At 43.2% G+C, this 24,841-nt stretch overlaps 1 protein-coding gene across 1 annotated transcript in view; it reads left to right on the top strand.

Annotated features, from left to right (window-relative positions):
* Positions 1–15,856: 15,856 nt before the first annotated feature.
* Positions 15,857–24,841, top strand: part of LOC110974187 (homeobox protein OTX2-like) — a 28,919-nt gene continuing 19,934 nt past the window's right edge. Inside the window, exons 1-2 of the mRNA XM_022225638.2 lie at positions 15,857–16,468; positions 21,801–21,977. Coding sequence (XP_022081330.1) covers positions 21,850–21,977 — 128 coding nt within the window. The 5' untranslated portion in view covers positions 15,857–16,468; positions 21,801–21,849. The remainder of the gene's footprint in view (positions 16,469–21,800; positions 21,978–24,841) is intronic.

Below are 24,841 nucleotides of genomic sequence, written 5' to 3'. Positions count from 1 at the left end.
CACTTAACTGGTGAAACAAAGACCAGTGATGCACACAACTTGGTAATGTCAAGCTACGTGGAGTGTCTGATTTTATATTTCCTTGGACTCCAACCATCAGTGGCGAGGCAAGGAGCATGCAACGGCTGCTTGAATAATACCAAGCGGCCGTGACACGCGACCTGCCCGTTCGATCCGGCCTGACTGCCCCGAGGTGTCACTTCATAATGCGCGCTGTATAGATCTTGGCGGATATCGCTACCCCGCGATGAGACTACGTTATCTCTTCCTCCTCCCCCTGTTCCTACCCTGCCTCTCCCTCCCCTATCGCCCCCACCGCATCCTCCTTGCACTGTTGATCTGTCTCCCTCCTCATGCCTCATATCTTATCCTCTCATCTTGTCCTGCCATCCCCGTCAATTAGTGTTCAGCACATCGCCTCGACTCGCCTCTCCCGTCTCACCTCCGTCCCCTCCCCCCTTCACACTCTGAGCAAGGCTCGCCATCGCTCGCCTGGCCGACCGTGGCAATCCTGTAACCCAGTTCTAACCGCATTATTCTCGGCTTTATTCGTCGAAATCGTCGATTCCGTGCAAACTGCATTAAGTCTCTTGCGGAAGACGATATCTCTGCGTAGCCTTGACAAAAATAAAAATGGTGCGCTGACCCTGTCCATATGCGAGCATTTCACAGTCAAACCATGAAATAATGTTGAGCCTGAATACAAAGTTTGCGTCCAGAACCGATCTGTTTTCATGAATCCCAAGGCGCTTTGGCTGAAAGTTTACCTTATTATGAAATAAATTTTCGGCATCGCAAGTTCCTTTAGGTTATATCTTAAGATAGATATCTTTTATAACTTATACGTTTTCGTTTCCCTTGAACGCCTCTACCTTGTAATTTGTGTTGATCAACTGTGCTGATGTACAAGTATACCTATCTCCGCTGTGTAACATCACATCTTTTTAGGGCAACCGAAATGACATTTTGTCTTTTGTCATGCATCAAGAATATGGGACATAATGTGATGATGCCCACGTAGACAACAATTTTTGTACATTTATTTTGATGTATTTACCAGTAGCTCGGCATTTTACGTCGACGTTGCCTTTCTTTTATAAAATGTATCATGCATCTTTGTATCATATAAATAGCTGAGCAGTGTGGAACAGTGGCACAGTGCGAATACTGTCCCTTCTATTCCTTCTAGTCTGTGTTGCCTCCTCGTTTTGCATTGTCTCTTTTTCTTCTTTTTTTCTTTTCTTTTCTTTTCTTTTCTTTTTTTTTTTTGGTCTCTTTTTCGTCGACTCCTGCTCTGCGCTTTCACGTTGACAGATACCCTGACGACGGTGTGTTGGTATTGTTGATTTAACTCCGGTGTCATAGCGGGACAACAGAGAGAGATTGCCCGTGTATTATATGTCCCCTCTCCCCTTATCTCCAGCGTATTGAATTAATGCTGGGCCCCCTGTCCCGCGGGGCTGCCCCACCGTGCCGTTAATGGACAAGGACACAATGAATGCAACAAAATGACAGCGCTGGAGAAAGAGAAAAAGAAACAGAGAGAGACAACAGGAGAGAGGGGGAAAAAAGCCTGCCTCCGCATCATCAAGTCCAAAAAGGCAGAGACTTGGCCAGGGATGATTTCTCAGTAGATAGACGAGAGAGTTGCCTCTTACCGCTCATACCCGAAAGCAATAGGCACGCAGAGTGTGTGCTCGTTCTTGAGATCGCTGCCTCGAGTCTGTCTTTTTTTCCCTCCTTTTTCTTCTTTTGCTAAGAGTAAAACAGCTCTCTCTATATACCATCTCACCATTTAAAGATAAACCACATGTATTTTCTTTGTGCCGTGCGACGATCCAGTGCCTTTGTTTGGCTGTTTAAACGTACCATCTTAACACTCTTGTGAACAAAAATGTCAGCAGCACTTGTTTCAATGATACAAGATGCTAAAACTGTCTGAGGATAAGTAATGAGATTGAGACAGGAGGAGTTTGAGTTAGACCATTCTTGGCAATACCATAATGTCAATCACAGAATCGTTTGTTAAATGGAAGTGAGTTCTTGTCTCCGTATTGATATTCCCTGCAGCCTCTCATTAAGGGACTTTGTCAATGACCAAACACATTAGTCTGGCTCGTGTGTTACGATGGAACTTACAAAATGGTTCTGAATTGTTATAGTTCACCCAGAGAGGATATTCCGCTTCGTATGAAGTGCTTACTAGGTTTACCTTGAACTACAACATTACAAGGACAATACTTTACAGAGGTGGTCATGAGCGATCAAGGCAAAGAATTTAAAAGTCCAGATTCGAGAGAAAGGAGAAAGAATCCGTTGTTCAGATTAAAGGCGTCGAAGGTAACGAAATAAACAACAAAAACGACCCATAATTTCACTGGAATGTCAGTTTCCCACATTGACAAAATGCGAAGTTTACTGTTCACAAAAAGCATACATATGCATAAGGAACGGCATCAATTTCAGCGGTGTGGACGCGAGCACTTTAGCCGATCACTGGCTGACAGTTTCCCCAGGAAGAACAAACAGAAACCAAGTATTTTTTTTTCAATAGAGCTGCAGCTTCGGATATGTATACGAATCCACGGTCCCGACGCAGAGCGAACCGTGAGTCCTCCTGATAGCCCAGCCAACTCGCTTCCGGGCGCTGGAAGCGAGCCGGGTAGCAGATGGTATCAGCCCGGTCCGCGGGGACCCATTCCACGCTCGTTCGTGCTTTTCGGAGCACGTTACATTAGTGAATACGACAATGGAGACGCAGAGGAAAAAGTTTCGCCTGGCCCCTTAAGGTGGATGATTCCGTGTGAATATATATACTCATTGCAGTGCCCAGAGCTACGCAACTCGATAGCTACATCTTCTAAGAATTTCCCTCGTATCCTTTCTTATATTCCATGGTGTTTTTACGGCGAGGAAAATTTCAGACTACCTTTTCTTCCATCTCGGAGGTTATTATTTTTTACAGAATTCTTTTATATGAAAACACAAAAGAAAGAAACAAAATGAATCGCTGACTTCTTTGATACATGCATTCACATTACCTAATATACAAGCCGGGGAGAATAATTAGATGTATTGGAAGTTATTTTTGCAAAATTATTCTTTACATACTTTAGTCACAAATACAACGACGATTGGAACCGCTGATGCTTTGTATTCTCTGTGATATCCTCTCTGATTTTTATTTAAATTGAAGGTCCCAAAGTAATGAAAGCAATAAACAAATTCTTTAATAATGTCGAGACACTGTTGCTCTCAGCTAAATTACACCCGGTTTAGTACCTTTTAGACAATACAATGTTTCAAAAGTGACATATCTCACATTGCCATGTTCCAAGGGAAAATCTGCTCTTCATTAATGGCAAGTATTATTTTCGGTAGGGCAGACGATATTTCAACAAAAGCAATTAATGTTCATTGGTCGCCAACAGTCTGTGTTTTAAAGCCATCCCTTCCAAGTTGCACGAAGCTATGGTGTTGTTATAGTGAGTATGCGCGTGTCCTGAGCAGTGACGGTTATAGACTTAGTGGCATAGACGTGTGAAAAACTTCAACTCTCCTCCATGCTGTTGAAATTTTTCAACCTGCCAGATTGACCTCGCATTCTATACGTAAAGGAAAACAATAGAGCCGGCACATCGCGTTTTTAATCACCTCTGTGTTTAAAGCTTTTGGCAGAACTCGCGAGTTTCATGGATTTGACAAACAAGTTCAAGGATACCTAGATGTCATCTATAATTTCCCCAGCCGGAGACAGCTACACCTCCAGTGTGCATCTCGCGCACTCCTCATATGCTCTTTATGTGTGTATTATCCTCAGTTCACCTCGACACTCCATCCACAGCGCCCTAGGAGTTCCACACGCGCAATGCCAATAACATATAGCGGTCTGAAAACGCTGTTTGATCTACGAATAAGCCTGGATTTAAAAACCTAATGACATTACACTACAGCAAACTATCGGGAAGTATTTATATATAGACCTTTTCCTGGATTGGGGAACCCCTCTTTGCCCGGCTAATACCGGATTGTGGGCTTTTTTTCAGATGGGCTATAATCGCAGGCAAGTCGTCCATGACATTGGAATGGGATCTTTTGTCGACACACCAAGGCGTTAATTTGTAGGATTTACACGCCGGCTTGCGGAGAAGCATAAGTACATAATAGGACTTAGTGCAGTAATGTAAATCCATGTATTTTGTATATGTATATTATACTAATCGTATCAGGCACTTCTCAAGGGTTGGGGTTATATGGAAAATGCCTGTGTACATACGGGGACGGTGTCGAGCCGGCACAGCGGTGGGAAGAATCTAAGATTTGCATGTTTAGTCACGAGAAAGCGGCTTACACGAAATGCTTTGCTGGTAAAGTTGTATTTCGATGTTGGCGCACGTTCTGGGGGCCATGATTTATCTAAAGGCTCGGGCCAGCATTTCGTCCTTTGTGAAGAAGAAGGACTGAGGGGAAGATATCAGTACTGCATCGTTGAATCTGGGAACAAGGAGGTGAGGTCTGCTGTGGAAAATGGAACCCCAAGAGCAGGGACTTCCACTGAACTGAAATTAACGATGATCTCAATGGAATTATACGAGCAGCGTGCCAAGACATTCAAAGTAATATTTTTGCGAGCCTTTGCAAGGTTGAGAATAAAAAAATCGACAGGTTGGGTGATAATGACCGTCTCGCCTGGTGAGATGATGATACAGAGCAGGAGGGCTCCGCTGGATGCGGTCCCAGGATTCGCCGCATCTTCCGGTGCTGCGCTCTTTCTCCTGCGCCCTAGCAAGGAGACAGCAACGCGCCGCACCCAGCGTATCCTCTCGCCTGACTGAGCCCTCGTCGTTTCAGGAAGCTGTCTTGCGGCGTTCAGAGTGTCCCATCTCTAACATCTTCCTCTGCCGTCATCGGTGAGTCGAGAAAGCATCGCAGATGGACGGGGCCTGGGCGTCGTGTGTGCGGCGCCGCGTACTGTCGCAGTAATGTAGAAAACATCCAGAACCCCGAGCAACTCAGCGGCGTCCCGCAGTCGCAAACCGTGGGGAGCACAGGAAACCAAAGGGTAAGATTCACTGCACATTGCGCACGCTGCACCTTTTCATCAATGCACTCATGCCATTACTGGGCTATGCACTGTACTTTCTAATTAGTACTCATGGGCAAAACCCCAGAGCTAATCTCTAGCAACTAACTTTGCCCCTTGACCTACTTAATACTTCCAGAGCTGAGTCGAGAAAAAAAATCAATATTGAAACTAGATCAAACAATCTGATAAGGACACAGAAGGGAATTTTGTTGTAAATTATTTGTAATTATTTAGCATTATAATGTCCAGGAAGGAATAAGAGAATAAATACAACTGAAGTTCATTCTTCCAAAGTGTCGAATTCAAACTTAGTCGGGTCTTATATCCAACGTAACACTCAAAAGTTAACAGCATAAAAATCTAACCAAATAAACTCGAATTTCAAAGAATGTCCGAGCTATGCTTCTTGTGCAACACTTTTCAGACTTCACTGAATTTGCAACATTTTAAACTCTAAAAATGATAAAAACTTGTTTCACAGTACAGGTAAGCATTCCCAAGTGTATAATGCAATTGTACCACTTTCACCACTAAAGCCTTACACGAACGTTGAGTCGTGAAAAAGTCCAGGGTAGGAACTTTGCTTTTTTACTGATCACGAATTCTACAGCGAAAAAAAGACAGGAAAAAAATTCAAAAACAAAAACACGCGCAAAGCAACCCTTTTAAGGCACAGAACGGAATTGTCAGGGGATCCGCGCATGGGGGAATGAGCTTCGAATTCGCGCACGAAAAGAACACGACAGGAAAGAAGGGTATGGTTGTCGCATCAGTGGTATTCCTGATAGGGTTGTCGGTTGGCACTGAATGGCTTCCGCTCGATTCACAAGCAAGGTTTCACCACTGCCGTGGCTAGCGACGAGGGAGTGTTTTCTTACTCGGACGGGTTTCCAGAAGTTACCCCCAAGAATGTCCTCTATTATACTCTTACCAAGGTCGATGCCATCATCACGGTGCTCATCGCTCATCGGGGTCCTGCGGAGATAACAGGAGAGAAAACAAGCCTTTTAACGTGAGGCTGGACGTGATATATTCCAAGCACTCCTCACAATGCCCTAACTCATCAGCTACAAGCCTGTAATGTGCTCTTTGTTTCGATCATTCTATATTCAATGCAGAAAATATCTTTGCGCTATTGAGCAATAATCAAATAGAACTCTTTCTGCTTGGTTTCTCTTTTATTTGTTGGTTGCATCAATGCAATAGTCCCCCATTTATATTTGGTTGGATATTTTCATTAAATTTTAACTACTTGAAGGTGTTCATCGACATTTTCAAAGTAAAATTTACTGAATTATATTTTCTTTGTTGCCATGAAAATCAAGACTGCGCATAGTCTAGGTTTACAGGCTTACGATTAAGTGAAATATGTTAATGTTGATTAACATGGTCTTATGGTTCAACATTTATTTTAACATTCCCCAAAATTTAAAGCCGAGTGCATCTGGAGAAATTACACTCGAGGAATAATCGTGGCTTTGCCGAAACAAGTTTTGAGCTCATGACACAGGAGTATAGATATCTCATCCTTAATTTTATCTTCGGACTGACGCAGAAACAATGGTCCAGGGGTCTCGGGTATTCAGCTATGGTGAACTTTCCTTCCCTGCTGTACCGAGCCGTGATGACCAAATCGACTTGAACTCTAGAACTACAAAATGCTTGGAGGGTGACACTGTTCTGAGGCTGCCCTCCCGAGGGGGTGAACCTGGTTAGGTACTCCCTGATCCAATCGCCAGACGACGGGATTGCTTTACGGTCTCTGCACTTTTCCCCAGTGCTCTATTGCGGCTAGAACTACTCGGCGCGGCGGGCCCCTTTTTACCTCTCACTTTTTTTGTCGGAAAAAAACGGAGGCCCCCCCTTTTTTTTTAAAAGCAGACAGTACAAAGGAGAGGTCGGCGGCTGACTGTTTACTTCATCCAGAAAAGGGGTACACACGTGCGTACCCTCGGGCCACAATTCGGGTTCTCCCCTCTTGTGCTCTTTTTTATCCCAATTTTTTTTTTCAGTGTTCGATGTCGGCAAGCCTTGAACCCAGAACACAAGCGCGGGCAATTGAAAAGGAAAAAATATAAAAAATACTAAATCTGAGAAGGCTGTTGTTGTTCTTTGATTACAGCCGCGGAAACTGTATACAATAGCCTTTTTCCCCAGGTTGGGTGTAACAGTCGAGTTTGGACTGGTCCCAAGCGCAAACCCAGGTGTTGTTTTTACAGACAGAATTGGCTCGATCCAGCAAGCATTTCAGGGCCTCGGTGCTCGCCAGTAACCGCCCTACAAGGCTGCGCCTTTAACCTGTCATCTCGCGCCACAATCAGACTTCAAGCGTGGTGGACAATGCGCACCTCGCGCGGGTGGGAGGGTACTTACATTTATGACGGGTGTTGTTTGGTGTAGCTGGTGTCCCATGCGAGGGGTAGATAACCTCGAGTGCTCGGATTCTTATGCCAGTTGATTCTCACCCGGTCTGCCACCTCCTCCCCCAGAACCCCTCGATGATGTTGGTAACATGTAAACAACCCCCACGCCAATAACAACCCTGGATTCGCTAACCAGAGTATGACGGGTCGCGATGAAAAGGCGTTTGGACAGCTACAAGTACTTATCCTTGTTTTGCAATCGCGGCTTATTCATTCCCCCTCTTGCCTTCCGAGCCAATACATCACACGGCTCGCGTAAAGCCAAAATTTAGGATGGATTTGGAGGGTGTGTTTTTTTGTTGGGGCCAAATTGGCCTAACGAGATCAGCTTTTATTGCCATTAGGCCAAACAACAACATATTTGTTGTGGTGGTGTTTGGGACATAAAGGATGCCAATCTGTGTCACATTAGTCACCGGGTGATCATTTTGAGTGATCGAAGGACAGTCACCAGTAATATTTATCGCGGGCACGATCCCTGTCACCTTGGGAGGACGTTGAGACAGCAAGAAATGAAGAGTAAACAGATTGCCCGACGGTGGACAGAATGAAGAGATAGTTCCGTCCTGGGAGGCCATGCCTGCATTATTAATGCGCCCGAGCAAAGCAGAATGAGTCGCTCAGCAATTTTATCTCTAGAGACAAATGACACGACGAAGCACACAGAAAACATAAATCGAATGGGTTTTGTTTTATCAATAAAACACGATTCAGTTAATTCATTTAATATCTTTGTGCTAGGCAAGCGTCCACGATGTCATCAAAATGGTGGGCTTCACTTTACTGCAGCACCGACGAGATTCGACTCGTTTTGTTGACTTTGAGAGCTTGTTTTAAGACCAATGTGAATGATAACTTTTATGCATGATGCTGTAAATTTCTGTAAGTCGAGCCAGATTTGTCCACAGATCACTGTGCAAATCAGATTTAAAAGTCTTATTTACTTGGCACCATTGAAAATGGAACGCAAAATTTAAAAATAGATGAATCTCAGAAAAATACTTCAAAATAGATATATCTCCACAAGGATTATTTTCCTGCGACACTGCAAGTCGATGAGAGTCGATTAATTCATAAAGTTCCCAAATGCCTCTTTTTGACAACCCTCCATCCTCATCTTCACCATTAAATTTGAACATTACAGCATAGAAAAAACGTGTTCCTCCTAAAATGGCCTAAAACAGCATGCCCTGTCATTGGGAATTCCACAACCTGCCAAAAAAAGAGGCCGACGTGTGTGAACAATTACGAGATGCATCACTTGAGTTCTGTCGCCATGACAGCACGCAAGCATACAGCAGGGTGACCCAAGACATTGATGTGCTGCAGGGACAGAAGTCTAGCTGACAAATCACAATCCTGGCCTAACCATCATAGCGCAGAATCAAAATATAAATATTCGAGAATGGTTTGTTTATTCCAAATGTTTTTTCTACTAGAAACGCTTACAAGCTAAACTGCTGCGTAATCGTTACAAAATGCAAATAGAAATGTAAATATGCACGTGGAATAACGCATAAATCCATAAATCTACACATCTTTGCTTTGAAAGGCTTTCCACACACAGTCATGGAGTCTGGCGAGCATCTGTCATGCATCAAATCTAAATCCCAACTGGAGTTGGTATGGCGGTGGCTGTGAAGAAATAACCGACGAAACATTCAAAGGACACCGAGGAAGACACTTTTAAAACCCGGCACAAACACTGCAACTAAAGTTAACCAAACTTTCAAGAAGATACCACAGTTTGTCATGACAACACAATTGGCTCCGTGCATGGCGTTCTGTTGTCGATAAGGAATTTCCGATACAGATGATCAAAACATAGACCTCATATTTAGGTCCAAGATGAAAACACGAGAATTGTTGCTCTCCCTTTTCTCTTCCCTGTCATTTTTCAATTTTTACGCACCGCTTTGGTTAATTAATTCTCCCATCAATTACAACAACACCCTGCGTGAAGGTAACGTATCAACGAAGCTGTTGTTCGAACTGATTCCCAGACAATGGCCCAGTCAACAAGTAAAATGGTTGGCATGTGCCAGAAAGCAGAAATCAATTTGAAAGGAATGGGCGGTTTTAACGGGAATCTTTGACTGCGGCCGTGTTTATTAAGTCCACGCTCCAGCGAGCCGCTCCAAAAGGCTGGTTTTAATTGGATTGAGATCCCTCACTTTGTGCTGGCCCAGTAACCCCAAAGGCAGGGCCTATTGACAGACAGTTTGATAATCATTTGAGTGTATAGAACTTGATTGTTAATAATAATCTTTTGTAGTGACACCAACAGTAGATGCGCCTGGTCGGGTGACTCTGGAGGGACAGAGCAGTTCGATTTGTTGAAGGCGTGTATAGACCTGGTGCGATTGTGGTCCTCGCTGCAAACGGTAGGGCTGTTTGGAAAGTAATATAGCTGGTTTGATTTTCACGCACCGGTAAGCGGCAATTTGTCACGTTATCAACAGATAGCAACTCATCATCATCAATCTTGTTATGCACTTCACTTGCGCCAGTATATCTCCACCAAAAAGAATGCACCAGAATTAAAGTTTCCACTGTGCCAAAACTAATAACGACGTGGGAATTAGTTATTATTTTCATTCAGATTGTGTTCCAGTAGGAACAGGGAAGAGTATTGTTCAGAACGTTGGACAGTTTCGATATTGATCGATGAGATAAAACTGGACAGTTTCCGATGATGAGAATGACGATAGTTAACTGCATTTGAGCATTGCGCTGTGTCCGTCGTCAGGAAAATATCAAAACAATAATGTCAACAATAATATTAAAAAACTCACAGGATGCAAAAACGTGCAGGTGTTGCAGGCGTTTTCTCCAATATAAAAAAAACCTACAAGTGTCCTAACCATCGCTAAAACATTCGTGTCACAATTCGATTCATGTCAATTTATGTTATGTCGCTTTAGACTGATTCACATTTTGAACTCTGTTGATGTTTATTTAGGTATTTTAATTTACTTTCCATTTTTGTCAACAAACTTTTCACCGTGAAAACTACGGTTCACTAGCAAATTATTGTATCACGATCAGATGAATATTGTACAGTGCTGTGACCATTTCACAAAACATCAACACAAGGGAAATCAGTGTTATGCCTTTTTTGTGTATTTATTTCAACAAAACAAATTAAATTTTGGCAAATCAAGTCGCTAATAATTTTCTCCCAAGTCAAGTGTCGGGTCGAAAGAAACAAAAATGAGACCCGAGCCTGATTCGAGTCAGCAATCCAAGTCGACAACTCTGATATTATAGGGTCTACGTGCAGCATGCTTTGTGGGTAGGGCTTATTATCACAGATATGTACAATGTATTTGTGATGCAGTCTGGTGGAAAGCTAGACTCGGGACACTAGACTGGTGACGTCGTAGTCAGAACTTAATACACATATTCCTTGCCAATTTCACCGTGAGGTGCGATAAGCGGAACCAAAATTTCGCCCGTGGCATAAGGAACGACGGTCCGGGTACTAGCGTCTTTACGCAGGGCGTGCATATAAATTTGTCAAAGTGTTTATCGCAATATTGACGATATGTATTCCACCCCCAGAATCACCCCCACTCACACGGGTCACAATAACCCCTACCCTTCTGTCGGTCAGCCCACCATATGCCAGGGATGTCCGATGGAAATGACTGACCACCGTGGCTCAACTGCCGGCTGGTTAGCCGCAGGGTAGGGGTGGGTTGGGGGAGGGCTGTTAATGTGAACGCTGTTTTTGGTGACCCCTGGTACTGGTGGTGATGGCCACGTGTGCACTTGCAGGCCTCCGCTGATATCTTAAATTCATTCTAGAATTAATTTTCCGCTTGTGTGAGCATTTCATCGAAAACATAAAATAGTGAACAATATTAATAACACCCCTGCAAGTGATGAATAATACGAAATTGGAAGTTCTCATTTGGTTAATGAACAACTTAATATACAAATACAGTGGAGCCAAATTGAAGTAAGTGCATATGTCAGCATCTCAAACGAGTCATTCAAAATCTGACTGCCTTTGATCAGAAAACTGCAACTCTAAATTTTAGTCTTGGGGATCCCTCAAGATTGTCAGAGTCGCCCAACCCATGATACTAGTCCCCGCTAACTAACTAAAGTCTTTCTGCAATAAGAAATATAAAATAGCTACTTCTCAGAAGGAAGTCTCCATCCCACTTCTAACACCACTTTATGTAGAATTGAACTTTGTGATTTTAAGCTTTAACCAACTGATATATTTTCTCGCAGCGTTGTTCCGCATCATTGATAGAATCTAGTACTGACCCAGCAACAGTGCGAAGTATACTACTGAGAAAAGCCGCGTGTGTCACACAATGAAACAAAGACACTCCCGAAGCTAAATCACGTCAACATCACTTTTGATTCAAAATCAGATTAGGCTGTCGTGGAGATAAAGGAAGGTTGATCCGGATTAGCGCGTATCGGGTAGGTCGTCTCGGCCGTGTGGCCCACTTTCGGGTTTGAAATGTCATACTTTTCACCGTGTGTACGCGTGGCATCCCTTACAGAAGTCAGACTTTTTTTTCAAGATGTTTGGGGTTCTTTTCCAAGAGCAGAAGCCTGTTTAGTGCTTATTTCTAACTGTTTTTGTAACTTCGTGGCTTCAACTTTGCTTAACCAACTCAAGAATTTGCAGTAACCGTTAAACAGTATGTCCACTCAGTGAAAAATTCTGCGGAAAAGTGTTACCTGTTTTGGGAAAACTGCATAGTTTGTCCTATTACATTAAAACATTTACAAGGGCATAGGCCTACTTTGTTTTGAATTTTGGTAATCACTTAATCGGGTTGGCTACTCGCATTGCTAATGAGATGTACATGAAATTCCATAGTCGTCTACCGTGTAAATTACTGGCCATGAACACCACAATGACTTACTTGTGTTTCGTTCTTTTGGGAGTGACCTTTTACATCGTTAATATTTCCTTAATGGAAATGGTAATGGTAAAACAGCAACATATCGTGATGGATTCATGCTTGGTATGTTGTTCACATCAGCATCCGATTCACTGAACCATCTAACCAAGCACGAAGGTGGAGCGCGTGATACAGTTGTTTTCATGAAGACAGACGAGCAAATTGGAGTTGTCCATCTCTCTCTTTCTCCTTGTGACTTGTTTTATTTACGTGGCAATTCAAACCCAATTCCCAGCTGAACTTCCAATGACGCAGGGCCTTGATGGATGGCTAGCTTGGCCATTGTTCTCCCATCACGAGCCTCCCCCGCCGAGTGTCAACATGAAAAGCCCCATCCATCCATTGTTTTCGGGTCCACTCCCTGGCCAATTAATAGAAATACTTCCATTTGTATTCACTCAGCCAAACAATGCAACCGCTGACCACCAACTTTACTGAAAATGGACTTTCTAGGTCGTGGGGTTCTTGCCCCTTGCTGTTACGTCACCTGGCCCCTGAGAGGTACACTTCGCGGTCCCCTGTGTAAATTTGCCTTTTCTGGTTTTTTTTTGTCCGATGGCTGCAGAGATGCGTCGCCTCACAACGCGTTTCCTTGTGCACTCTGTGTTTCCGGGATGGTTCTTGCATGTGATCAATCAGCTTTTCCTTTTAACCCAAGGAACTTTCAAAATGCTTCAAATTTTAGGGTCGTGTTTTCAGTGTTTCATGAAATCGAGAAGAAAAAAATTATCAATAAAAGCAGGACAACAAAGCCCGAAAAGGAACGTAAAGTTTTAATTCACTTAACTTTCTATTTTTCCTGACTTTTGTGCATCTCTTTCAGAGAAAACGTCGTGGATCATTAGTTAATTCTGTAACAACTTTCACTTAGCTGTTGATCAATTTAAATGTTTGAGTGTTCACATATAGGAATGTTGGTTGAAGGGTGAGTGTATTATTTTCTCTGTGGTAACAATTCGACCTCGTGTAATATAATATGTATATAAAAAAGTATGTTTTGTGCCATGTCGATTTATTACAGATATAGCTCAAGTTGATATCACAAACATGATAAATGAATCTTGTCGAAGTAGAATTTACGAAACAAATACACCCTGCAAGAATGAGGTTTAATTACTCTGTTGATAATTTGTAATCCTTTAAGACTGGAGGAAAGGGGAAAGAAAACAGATTGGAATTCTTTTGATAGTGATTCATCTTTTTCCAATCTGTGGAGAGTACTGGGAGTTAGACCGTAGCGTAATCCCTCCGGCGACCTGATGGGTATGGTAGGTCCAGTCCACGGTTGAGGCAGCCCGGCTGCCAACACAGCCCCTCAGACCCACGGAATTCGTAATGTAATTAATGTAATTAAAGTACATCATTGTCGCAGTTCACTCCTATAATCTTTTCCAAAAGCAAGAGAGGTAATCGAAGCAGAGAGTGTGCTTGTGCGTTGGTTTAATTTCCAAGCAATCACGTTAATAACCTTATTATTTCCCGCGCGGCAATCTTCCCCCTTTTCCAAGGACCAAATCGGAGAGCGTGAATGCAGTCATTGACGCGTGTGCAATAGGCCGTCCATACGAGAAAGAAAACTTCGCGGCCTGTACGTCTCTGAACCGATACATCATGCCTATGGTGAAGTCCTGTATTGTGTTGTCTGCCATAACAGCTGGTGAAGCCCGTGGTTAGGGCAGTCTTTACTGTATGCCATACAAACGCCTACACGGCGTGGAGAAAAACTTTCCAACACAACTCTCAGTCCTTTGTGTCCATCATTCTCAAACAGGTGTTCAGCTATGTCGATGACAAATAGCAAAAATGGCATTGTCCGTTGATTGTTATATTTCTTTACAGTTTCCCCTTCATTTGAAACAAAACCAGGTGTTGTATCGATTATCGATTGGGAGGCTTGTCTGCAAAGTCGGGTGCCTATACCTACTGGGGGATTCCTTGAGCATAATGTACATTGTAACGCGGTGTTATGAAGTCCGGACGACAGGTCGCCCTGCGGCCATGGCCGCGTCCTTTGCTCCCATTAAGTCTTAAACTCCTCACAATCCTTGGGATAAAGCTAAACCGATCCCTCCAAAATCTCTGGGCAAACTGATAGGTGTCTAAGTATTCCACAGGGCGTGAAAATTCATTGAGGATATGTTTAAATCATTCAGGGATTATCTCTGCTTAGTTAACAACTGTTGCAGCTGAAACACAGCTCGAGTCGGGTATAATCCCGGCAGATTACCAGAGGTTGGTACGACCTATAAAGTCACCGGTACCCGTGTTTAATGCTCACCGTTTTGTTTTGTTTTGTTTTGTTTTTTGGGTTTTTTTGCATTTAGGGATATCTAGGGCAAACAGCAGTGAAAGGGAACATTGCGTCCTTGTTCGGAATACGTATGACTACATCTGCCTCAGAAATGTTGGATGTTCATTGTCTAAAATTCATCAGTTCATGCGCGGGACACTAGCCACGGTCTGCATGGATACCACTTGTCAAAATATCTTTTTTTCTTCTCGGCGAACAACTCCAAATTTAGCCTCTACAAAGTGGCCATGACTCGACAGGCGTGAATTGCCAAAGAAACGAATTACTACTCGGATATCACTGGGGTGGAAACTAATTATTATTGTGACCTATTTGCGGTCATTTGTCAGCCGCTCTGTGAATAGAGAAAAGTGCAGCTTTTGGAAAGAGGTTCGATTGTGAGTGCTTGCCACCAGAAAGTTATTGGAGGTTTTTGGTATGGTAATCGGGGGTGTTACACGAGGACATTACCCTACCGACAAGAGGGCCCGGTTCACCAACAGCACTAATTAATACACCTAATTTTAAACCGACTATCCCAAAAGTGAGTTTTATCTTTAAACTATACATGTATATCAAGCAGGATCTGAAAGAAAGCCAGTGTCAAAAATAAACAACAAAGATCGATACATGTCTGTACCATACATACGACATAGCTATTTAGACCGTGACACCTGTAAATTCGTGTAGGTCGGACATTCTCTGGGTGGGCCCCCGAGCTATTGTCTGTATAGTGGCCTATGTCACACCTGCACTTTTATCAACTTTGTAATATATATTAAATGAAAAAAGTGACAAAGGTCCTGTTTTTGCTGTGGAGCTGAATTTAATTATACTTGTCTCTCCACAAATTTGTATGCATTAAGTGAAATTATGTTTTTTGTTTTGTTTTGTTATTGGTTTTTTTTTGTTTTTTTGTTTTTGGTGTGTAGCGCACATGCAGTGGGCGTAGCGATCGATCGAAGTTTATGGGGAGTGCTGCACACACGAAAACTGAGGGGCTATTTAAGCGGGCCTGTGATTGGTGGGATCGACCGCCGGCACGGGACGAATATGTATGAAAGCATGCAACACTGGACATCGCTGTAAGGCTCGCCGTGATAATGCCATTATATACACTCCACCATTGTCCCGTGCCTAACTATCTCGACCCAGCCCGCAAAAACAGCAGACGGAAAAGGTGCACGGCGATCCGTTACAGTCGAGAGAGAAAAAAAACTCAGCGGGTACGCCGCAAAATCCACCAGTACGGCATCATCTCTTAACTGATACACCATATTGCTGGACAGTTTCAGTGTGTTGGTTCTATCTAGCCCGCCATTGTCAGCTACGCTTCTTGAATGACAATAGCTTTCTGAAGAAAGCCCCGGCAGTATAATACCTGCCGTGCTCAATGCCTTTTTTCGCGCTGTGTCAATTTGCTCACTCTAACGTCACTCACTATTCCCTCATTACCTTCCCTTTATTGTGTTCTCAGAAGTCGGACAACCAGAGCTCCAGTAACGAGCACATCGGGGTGACGTGCGCATAGCTTTACCCACTCGTTTACTTTTTGGGCACTGGGAACAGTTCTGCGCCGCGACAGCACCGAGAAATTTGCGAGATACTAACCCAGGACGGATCGTGCTTCCCTCCGACAGCTTTGGACAGAAAGGTTTTGAGAGAAATTACTCTGGTACGCGTCTGACACCAGACGGGAAGTTGTGACCGAGCCCTCAAGTGGTCTTCAGATTCTGTAAGTACATGCACACGTTCGTGTTTACAGGTCCCGGGACACATGGAAAGTTGAGTGGGATATGTGTATATAATCAACTCTCCTCCTTGCCTTCAAGTTCCTTTCATTTTGACTTAGGTTTACAACTAAACAACATTTAAGGAGATGAATTCTACTGCGGATAGTAGTAGGCATAATCCCTTGAAATTGTGGCTCGTGGTTGTGGAACAATCAACGAACGCTTGCCTCTCTCGTAATTGACTTAATAAACAAGTCTCGTAACATCCAATTACGATCGACTCTCAAAATAAAGAGCAGCGATTACAATATAGAGCAAATTCGAGGTATCCCAATGTCCTGTATTGTTTCCATTTTTCTTTGCATTTCCATTCCACTTATAAGGTTCTGTTGTAAAACGCTGATTTGGCCTGTCTCAGACAAACCAAAGCTTACTGTTTGAGTGGATGACACATAAATTGTATGAAAAGGAAACCAAATACTCTTTTAAGCAAGTGCATTTCACATAAATGGGCTTGTTGCGTTCTGCTAAAGTTTTATAAGTACATGTCTCTGACAGCAATTGCAACATAGGTATTATACCCTCAGGAATATTACATTAGAATACAGTTATTTGAAAAGGTTGGGTTATGTTACAAATACATGTTGCTTGTGTTACGGTTACGGGTAATTCCAGACATTAATTTAGTACGTTGCATTTTGTGCTATAGGAAGAAAACTTTATTTAGATTTCAATCGAGTAAGAGGGGACCTGTGTGCAGTTTTCAACTCATTCGGGATCTTCTCTTGACAAATGTACCAAACGTTTTGTAGAAATGGCATAAAATGCTGTTGGATGATGATCTGATGAATTAGTGAAAGTTTATCATATTTTGGCCTTATTAAACATCCATGATTAATTCTGTCAGATGAAAACTTTTTTGGAAAATAATACAATCCAGAATGAAGACATATCTTCCAAAATGACGCTTGGGCGAGAAAACTAAATAAAATTGGCATAGTTCTAGTGTTTCTGTTAGTATACATTTAATGGGTTTGATTTACAGTGTGACATTGGAAAAGGATTGTAGCATCTTCAGACTGCTCGAATCACACGTTATATTGATGGAAAACATCATTCTCAAATTGTTAAAAGCCGTATAGACCAAACACAGAAATGACTGCAGTAATCACTTAGAACAGCGCTTACCCCTAAACTCAGTATGTCAACATCGGACCATTAAAGGCCGAGCCGAGTCCAAAAAAGTCACCGGGCTGGTTGACAAACCAATTAGCATTGATTTAAGCCGGGACTGTGTAATTAGTACAACCGCGTGTAGTTGTCGGTACATTCTGAAATGGGGTAAGCTAAGCTAGTTTCTGTAGGCAAAATCGGCCAGAATTAGAATCCAATAAGATTCTAATCATTCAGTTTTCAACCGTCCATTTCTATGATCCTGTCAGTATTCCAGATTCGTCAGTTTTATCATGGTTAGACGATCAGCTTTGATAAAAATATCTCGATCTTTGCCCAGCCCTGCGTAGCTGTATTTGCCAAAAAATGTTTTCTCAAACACTTTTTGTCAAAACTATTAGTTACATAGATAGATGTCGGCATCCTTGGAATCAAAAACAACTTTGGGTCACATTTCTCAGGTGTTTTCTTCGGGCATACTATGAACATATGCAAAGTTATACAATGGCTTATTGTATGATATATGATAATGCAACAGCAAACACTATGGGTGGACTTGTTTGGGATTTTTAAAAAATCGTCTATAAACTGTTGACCTTTTCATGCAACACAAGTCCTTTACGTTTGATTATTTTTGTTGATGTCATGTTTTATCAGAAAAATCCAATGCATCGGTCATGCTTCAAGTAGATAGGTGTTTGACAGATGTTTAGAAGAACATCACGTGAAATCCTCATTCCATCATCATTAAAGTTGTTGCTATGTATTGAAAAGTAATTTGTCACCAATAGGTAGACGACCCGTGGCCAGTATACCGCAAAATAGTGCATCTCATTACCTCCCCAAACGCATTGTGGGATAGGGGACATCATGGCGCCTTCCTGGGAGCACACGCAGCAAGGCACCGATTGGCAAACGAATGCTTTGTGTACACGCGGCGTTGTGCAAATCGTTTGCGTAATACGTAAAGAACTCCAAACACGACTGCTTTAAGTTTGCAAGAATATCTGATTAATGGGCTGTATAGGGCTAGTAGTTTCGTACTCTGTAGAACTGTATAGGCCCCTAGACAAAATTCCGAAAAAGAAATGATCGATTACCGAGTGGAGGTAATGGACTGCTTTTCAATTTGGCCTGATTTCTTGGTTGAAAATATACATGTGCATGATTTATGAATCCATGCACACTGTTTTAGTCAGATGTCAGTATAATATAACTCGTTTTCTTTTAAAAGGGCTATGTCTCATGATCAAGATGGCGGCTCCACGGAACCCAAAGTCAGTTAGACAAATGAAGCCTTGGGGCGTAGAGCCAATCAGACGGCACTAATCTATCTGAAGCGAAGGGTGCGTCTTCTTAAAAAGGCGGCATTGCAGATGATTAATCTTGTCTGTTTGCCCGGTCGATAGAAATTGATTTCAATCACAAAGACAGAGTGACTCAAACACCCAGATTCATTAGCCAGCGTTTGTCCTTCACGCGTCTCTTTCAACCGCTTCCTTATTTCAGAGAGGTCCCTCCAGCATGTTCGGGGTTTGCTCGAACGTTCAAACTCTTTCACCACTTCCGAGGTCCCGGAAGAGGGAAATTATTTTTTTTCTGTGAAGATTGTTTTGCATGGTTGATTCTGCTTGCTTAAAATGTCTGCGCTGATCTATGGAGGCTAAAAGCAAAAGTAGCATAAGTATCTTCAGACAGCGGCATAGTTTAATCTTTCAGTAAACCTTACAGAAATTGCAAGAATTGTAAGAATGTGAGATACTAGTCTTAGTTTCAGTGCCTTCTTCCTGCGATATCCAACTTTAACTTTTCTTCAAACACCATCACGACGCAGTGCTTGCCGGCCTACTGGGGCGTGCGTTTACTCGCATTGGTGCACACGCACCCACTGCTATAGTCCGGGGCACATGCTAGTCGTCACGTATGACCGGGACCCGGAAAAAGTTCTGTGTGGCCCCACGGTGTGTTGACGCAAGGCCCAGCGGACTCAATTTAATCTCCGGACTCGTGAGTGGATTTGAGGATTCCGTGTTGGGCTCTGTATGTGTGCCGACGCTTGAAGGCTATCCTGTGAGCAATCTCCTGCTCTGATATCAGTCCAAATTCCCGCCAACTCTTGCAAGTACTGGCACGAATGTAAGCATTGAGATTCGCGTTGCTTGTACATGTATAATGTCTTTCCGATATCTTATATCACTCGTGTGTTTGGGAGCGAGATTCAGTTCGGGTCACCGAGACACCGCCCTGTTTTTGGTATCTGCCACTGAGAAGCAATTGAAACCAGCCGATTCACTTTGACGCCTCTTCGAATTCATTGTGAAATAGAGCCCAGTGTTTATCCTTGATTACTGCGGATTGATAGTTAATTAATTAGGTTAGGCCAGACACATATACAGCGATCGGTCTATACCGTAGCCGAGTCCAATGCCACGGCCTCGGAGGCTTGCGAGACTTAAACACTCGGTCGGCGGGCCTAGATACTCGCATAATTGGCGGCGATGCATTCCCCTCCAATTGGGGGGAAAAATCTCGCAGCTTGGAACCACGGAATCCGAAGTATCGAATCATGCCATCACGGTCGGCAGACCACTCGGAAAATGCCTCTCTGTCTTCCGCCCGTGGCCCGGCACGTAGCGAACACTTTCATGGGATGGCGGGATGTTTCGTACTCAGACAATCAGGCCAAATTGAAACCCCGGTAAATTCAATTGCTCAGGGGTGCCTGTGCCGCTATAGGCGAAAGAATTAACGAAAGTGGCCCGTCCTTATAAGATCTGATCATATAAATTACATTTATTTTGGTCCCTGCACGAAAGAACGTTGAAAGTGAAAACCATTTGATTTGACTGGACTGTGATCCTCGACCGAGTATTCTGCTATAGCAACAAAGATGGATATACTTTCTGTATTTTTTTCTTTGCTCCTTTTGGTGTCGAAGTGAATCACGACGCTTCAATCGTTTCATTTTGAATTACCGTCTATCAATCTTAACGTACTAAACAGTTGTAGAAACATCTTTCAAAATCCACATTCAAAATGACCAAATTAGCACATCTGTCCTGTTACTTTTTAAGTGATATCAATTCTTTTTCAGAATGAAGCAGTTGCGTAGGAGAGCCTTTCTAAATTCTGTTAAATCCTTCAACTTACATGAACACTCCGCATCATCTGTGGTAAAGTGCCTTACAAGCAAGCCTTTATAGTCGCAACGGACGGGGTTAAATATCAATTTTACCGAATGTAGATTCAGTTGTTAAATTTCCCGTAGTTGATGCCTGCCCTGAATGTTCAAAATGAACTCGAACATCACCTGACAGACAAGTATACGGTTTGTGCCGTACTTAGCCCTTCACGATCATTATCACTTACTCCGGGGCTCATCCTCAGAATAATATGCCTTCCCAAACAGTTTCCCGGTGATAATGTGAAGATTTCGCGCGGTTTAATTTCTACTTATGGCGCGCCACAAAATACAAACAAGGAGATCTGTGTAAACTAGCTTAAGTCGGCCCTGATCCGGTAAAGACGCGGCTGGCACGAGCCCAGCCACGACGATCGAGTAGGTGAAGAAGAAGAAGTCGGTGACTACATCAGCCAGAAGGGACGTGCTCAAGTCATGAATGATATTATACATAAACCGATTCATTTTCGAAATGCCGGTGGACCCGTTTGTGATATTCTAAGCCCCGCCATACTCTAACCGATAGCCACTTAAAGTATTCGTTTACATCCACTACGTGCACATGTACACGCAGTTTCCTGTGTGACTGGAGATCTCAGAGAACCTAATCCGCCAATCTGATTATTTTGTCTGCCCGGTACCATTCACAAGCAATTGTGATCACAAACTAGCCATATTTTCAATGATCAAATCTGCTTAGTGGTTAAGTGTTTGATTAACGATTTTCTCAGATAGTGCATTTATGTTTTAAATTTCCATTCTTTCGATTACCATAAATTTGCACACACGAATCTTTGAATTGAACACTGTACAGTCACGACTGTATTTTGATGACATCTGGTTGTACCCGTAGCGATTTGTTTGTTTGTTCGTACTGTGCCATCTGAGTAAAGCTGACAACAATTCAAGGTCCACCTATCTTTTACAGCTAACACACAAACTAGTTTTAACAAGTGCATGCTGTCTCCCCCATCTTACAGGTCCACTCCGCCACCACCAACACCCCCAGTTCCCCGTCCCGGTAAGTGAATGCCCAACGCCCGCTCACCCTACTCGTCCCTTGTCGGTGCCGAGAGCTGCATGGGGAAATCTGACGTCATGGAGAAAGGATGGGTCGCGTCATCTGTAACCCCCGAAAACATCAAAACCGAACCCGGGTGAGTTATTTTGTTTCCGTATCCAAAACGTCCCACCTGTGACCGTTACTCACGTTTCGAAGGAATTGTTTTATATGCGTGAAGATGACACCACACCACGGATGAACGAACTTGAAATCTGCACTAATTCTGTGTCTATTTTAGTGCATTGTTTCTTTTAACATGTCCACAAGACTGATTTTGCTCTGTCTGTATGGGAGTTTTTCCAATGATGATTATAATAATGGGTAATGTAATACTGGTATATTGTTCCTTTTGGGCCGGAGTCACAAGATTAGATTCCCTTCACATTATAATTTCCTGTTTACAAGCTTTCCTGATTTGAGCTTGTACTCATTTTCAAAACTACGATTAGTCGATGAGCTTGAGGAAAAAAGCCGAGGCAAATCAGTAACGGATTAGACTGCCTATTATTAACAGTTCAGGAGGTCAAGTAGTTTCATTCTTGGCCGAAGTATAGCATGATCTAAGGCGGAATGAACAAGTGCACAGACTCGAATTCGATTTGGAAATCCCGCCAAGAAGTTATCAGACATCGGGGAAAAGGCACCCCGATCCGGGAACGCCATCTCGGCACTGTTTGATTAATTTGTCCCAACATCGGAGTGCAGTCGGCGGGCCGCATGCCCCTCACGCCTTGGCGGAGCGCGCACGCCAGTTCCGTGCCGATCTCTCGGCACGCAATGCCCAGTGGTAAGCAATAATTACAATTACACCCCCTAGCCAAAAAAAAAGAGAGAGGAAGGGGAAGCAATCCTTGTTAGTGAAGAGATCTTTGGCGGAGATTTTTTTTCTGTCTTCTCGTGTACCGCACCAGACTGACTGATTCGTTCCGATGTGCCCCCGGGCTCCGGCGTGCATGGTCCCCTTAAGGAGACGCTTCATTAATGCTTGGGCTCGGCAGAGATCCTAATGAACTCGTGAGATGCTACGGTGGATACAAGGAGAAAAACTACCGCTGCCAACCCTTCCAGTCAGCCGGGGCTGGCTGGGAAAATCCTTTTAAAAACTTAGCAAAACACAGACGGCAAACAGCCACCGTGCATAAGAGGCAAAGGGCGAGGGAAAACTCGGGGAAAGTAACATTTGGAGAACTTGTTTGTTCATGTAAAAATCCGAGTTCCCGTGTGTTTTTCATAACTGCATCGTGCTTCAAGATTCAAAAGTCTGCGTCAGCCGATAATCAAATTAATCAAAATTAATAAAAAATATAACGGCTGCCTTGCTCGTGAATTTCATGGCACAGAGTACCAACTAAGCTAACCCCGCCAACAAGCCGGCATTCGGTAGGCAGGAGAAAAGAAACAACTTCACAGCTCAGTAAAGATATGATCAATAATTCCAATAACAATTCTGGCCTTTTGTTGGCGCGTTTCCGTCATTTTGTATTGTTGGTAGGAATGTCAGCATTGCCAGCCGCCCCTTTGTGCTCAGCAAGTTCGTGCCCAGCGGGCACGTACACCTGGAGTGGTTCTGCTGAGGGTAGCAAAATGAGACCGGCCCGTAAAAGGTAACACGCCGACAAAAACAGCGCTGCGGGGAGCGGGTGACTGGAGCGCCACCTCCGTGCTAACTTTAACCTCCGCGCGGTTACAAATGAAAGAGAGACAGACAGAGAGAGAAGTGGACCCGAAACACCGGCGTGGTTTTGTTCAGGGTGGGGGCATTGTTAGCGTGTTCCTGGACAAGATGGATGGGGTGATTGGTATTAGAAGACAGCCAGCCCGTTTACCGCTGGTCCAAATTTTCTACGTTTTTTTTATCGGGGTCATGGGGTCATCCACATCTACTGATGACGCATTCCCCACTTTAAAAAAGTTCTACCTGTGAGAATCGCTTTGTGTTTTTGAGGAAAGTCTCTTTATACCATTGTTATCACTTTTTACCACAATCAAACAAAGCGCTGGTCAGCGCCTCTGGTTTGAAATCAGAAAGACAAAAACAGATGATGTGGCTTTCAAGAGTCCCCCTCGCCAAACTTTCGTCAATTTCACAGTTTGACAAGCCTTCTGTTGTCGATGTCATGCACGCTCACAAAGCATTTCACGCTTACTCGGGCGCACAAATGCCGTCGGCAAGTAGTGCGACTTGCTCCAATCTATGGATGAAGGTGGGAATTCAGTACTGAAGGAATTCGAATTAATGGCTACAGAATTGTAGTAAAAAATGGAAAACTCTTCGTGTGACTTGAAGTGAATGATTCTTCAACACGGCGAATAGGTTGCCCGTATCACGGACCCATACTAGGCTACGTTGACGACATTAGGGCTAATATTGTTTTACTGTGCTTACTAGATGTGCAAATTGTGAATACAATCCAGTCGTCTTTTCTTTCGCACTTTCACAAAGATATTTCAAACGTATTCCAAAAAATTGGACAATAGACAACAATTTAATTGTTATTTATTAGATTAAGATTACTTATAAATTATTTGCAATTAATTGATGGCTTAGCGCCTCGCCTTTTGCTTTTTGGTTTCTCCGATCAAGCACGTAATACCATGCGGGGCTTTTAAAATATTAAGTATAATGATTTTTTGCCTATGAGAACAACACGAGTCATACACGTGTATGTTTAAACCACTCTTAATTGTGAAAAATTATAAGAAAAATCGCAAGTCTTGAAAGAATTTAACATGTAAAGAGTACGCCAAAACGGATTAAAAACTTTGGTTGCCTCTAAAAGAAGTGTACAAGTTGCAACATTGGTTTTTTTTCAGGTCTAAAAATGCTTCTTTCCCATGGTAGATTTTGATCTTTAATTTCAATGCGCCCGGAGATATGGCATGAAGCGAACAGTGCCATGTGGCATGCGGAGTCGTGAACGCTTGTACTGGGCCGAGGCACAGGTTGTGCTGTTATAA

Source organism: Acanthaster planci, linkage group LG01 (assembly GCF_054643075.1).
Source record: "Acanthaster planci isolate LZ-2023a linkage group LG01, COTS_SCS, whole genome shotgun sequence".
Lineage (NCBI taxonomy): Eukaryota > Metazoa > Echinodermata > Asteroidea > Valvatida > Acanthasteridae > Acanthaster > Acanthaster planci.
The sequence above is the reverse complement of the archived record's forward strand: the minus strand, read 5'-3'. Positions and strand labels throughout refer to the sequence as shown.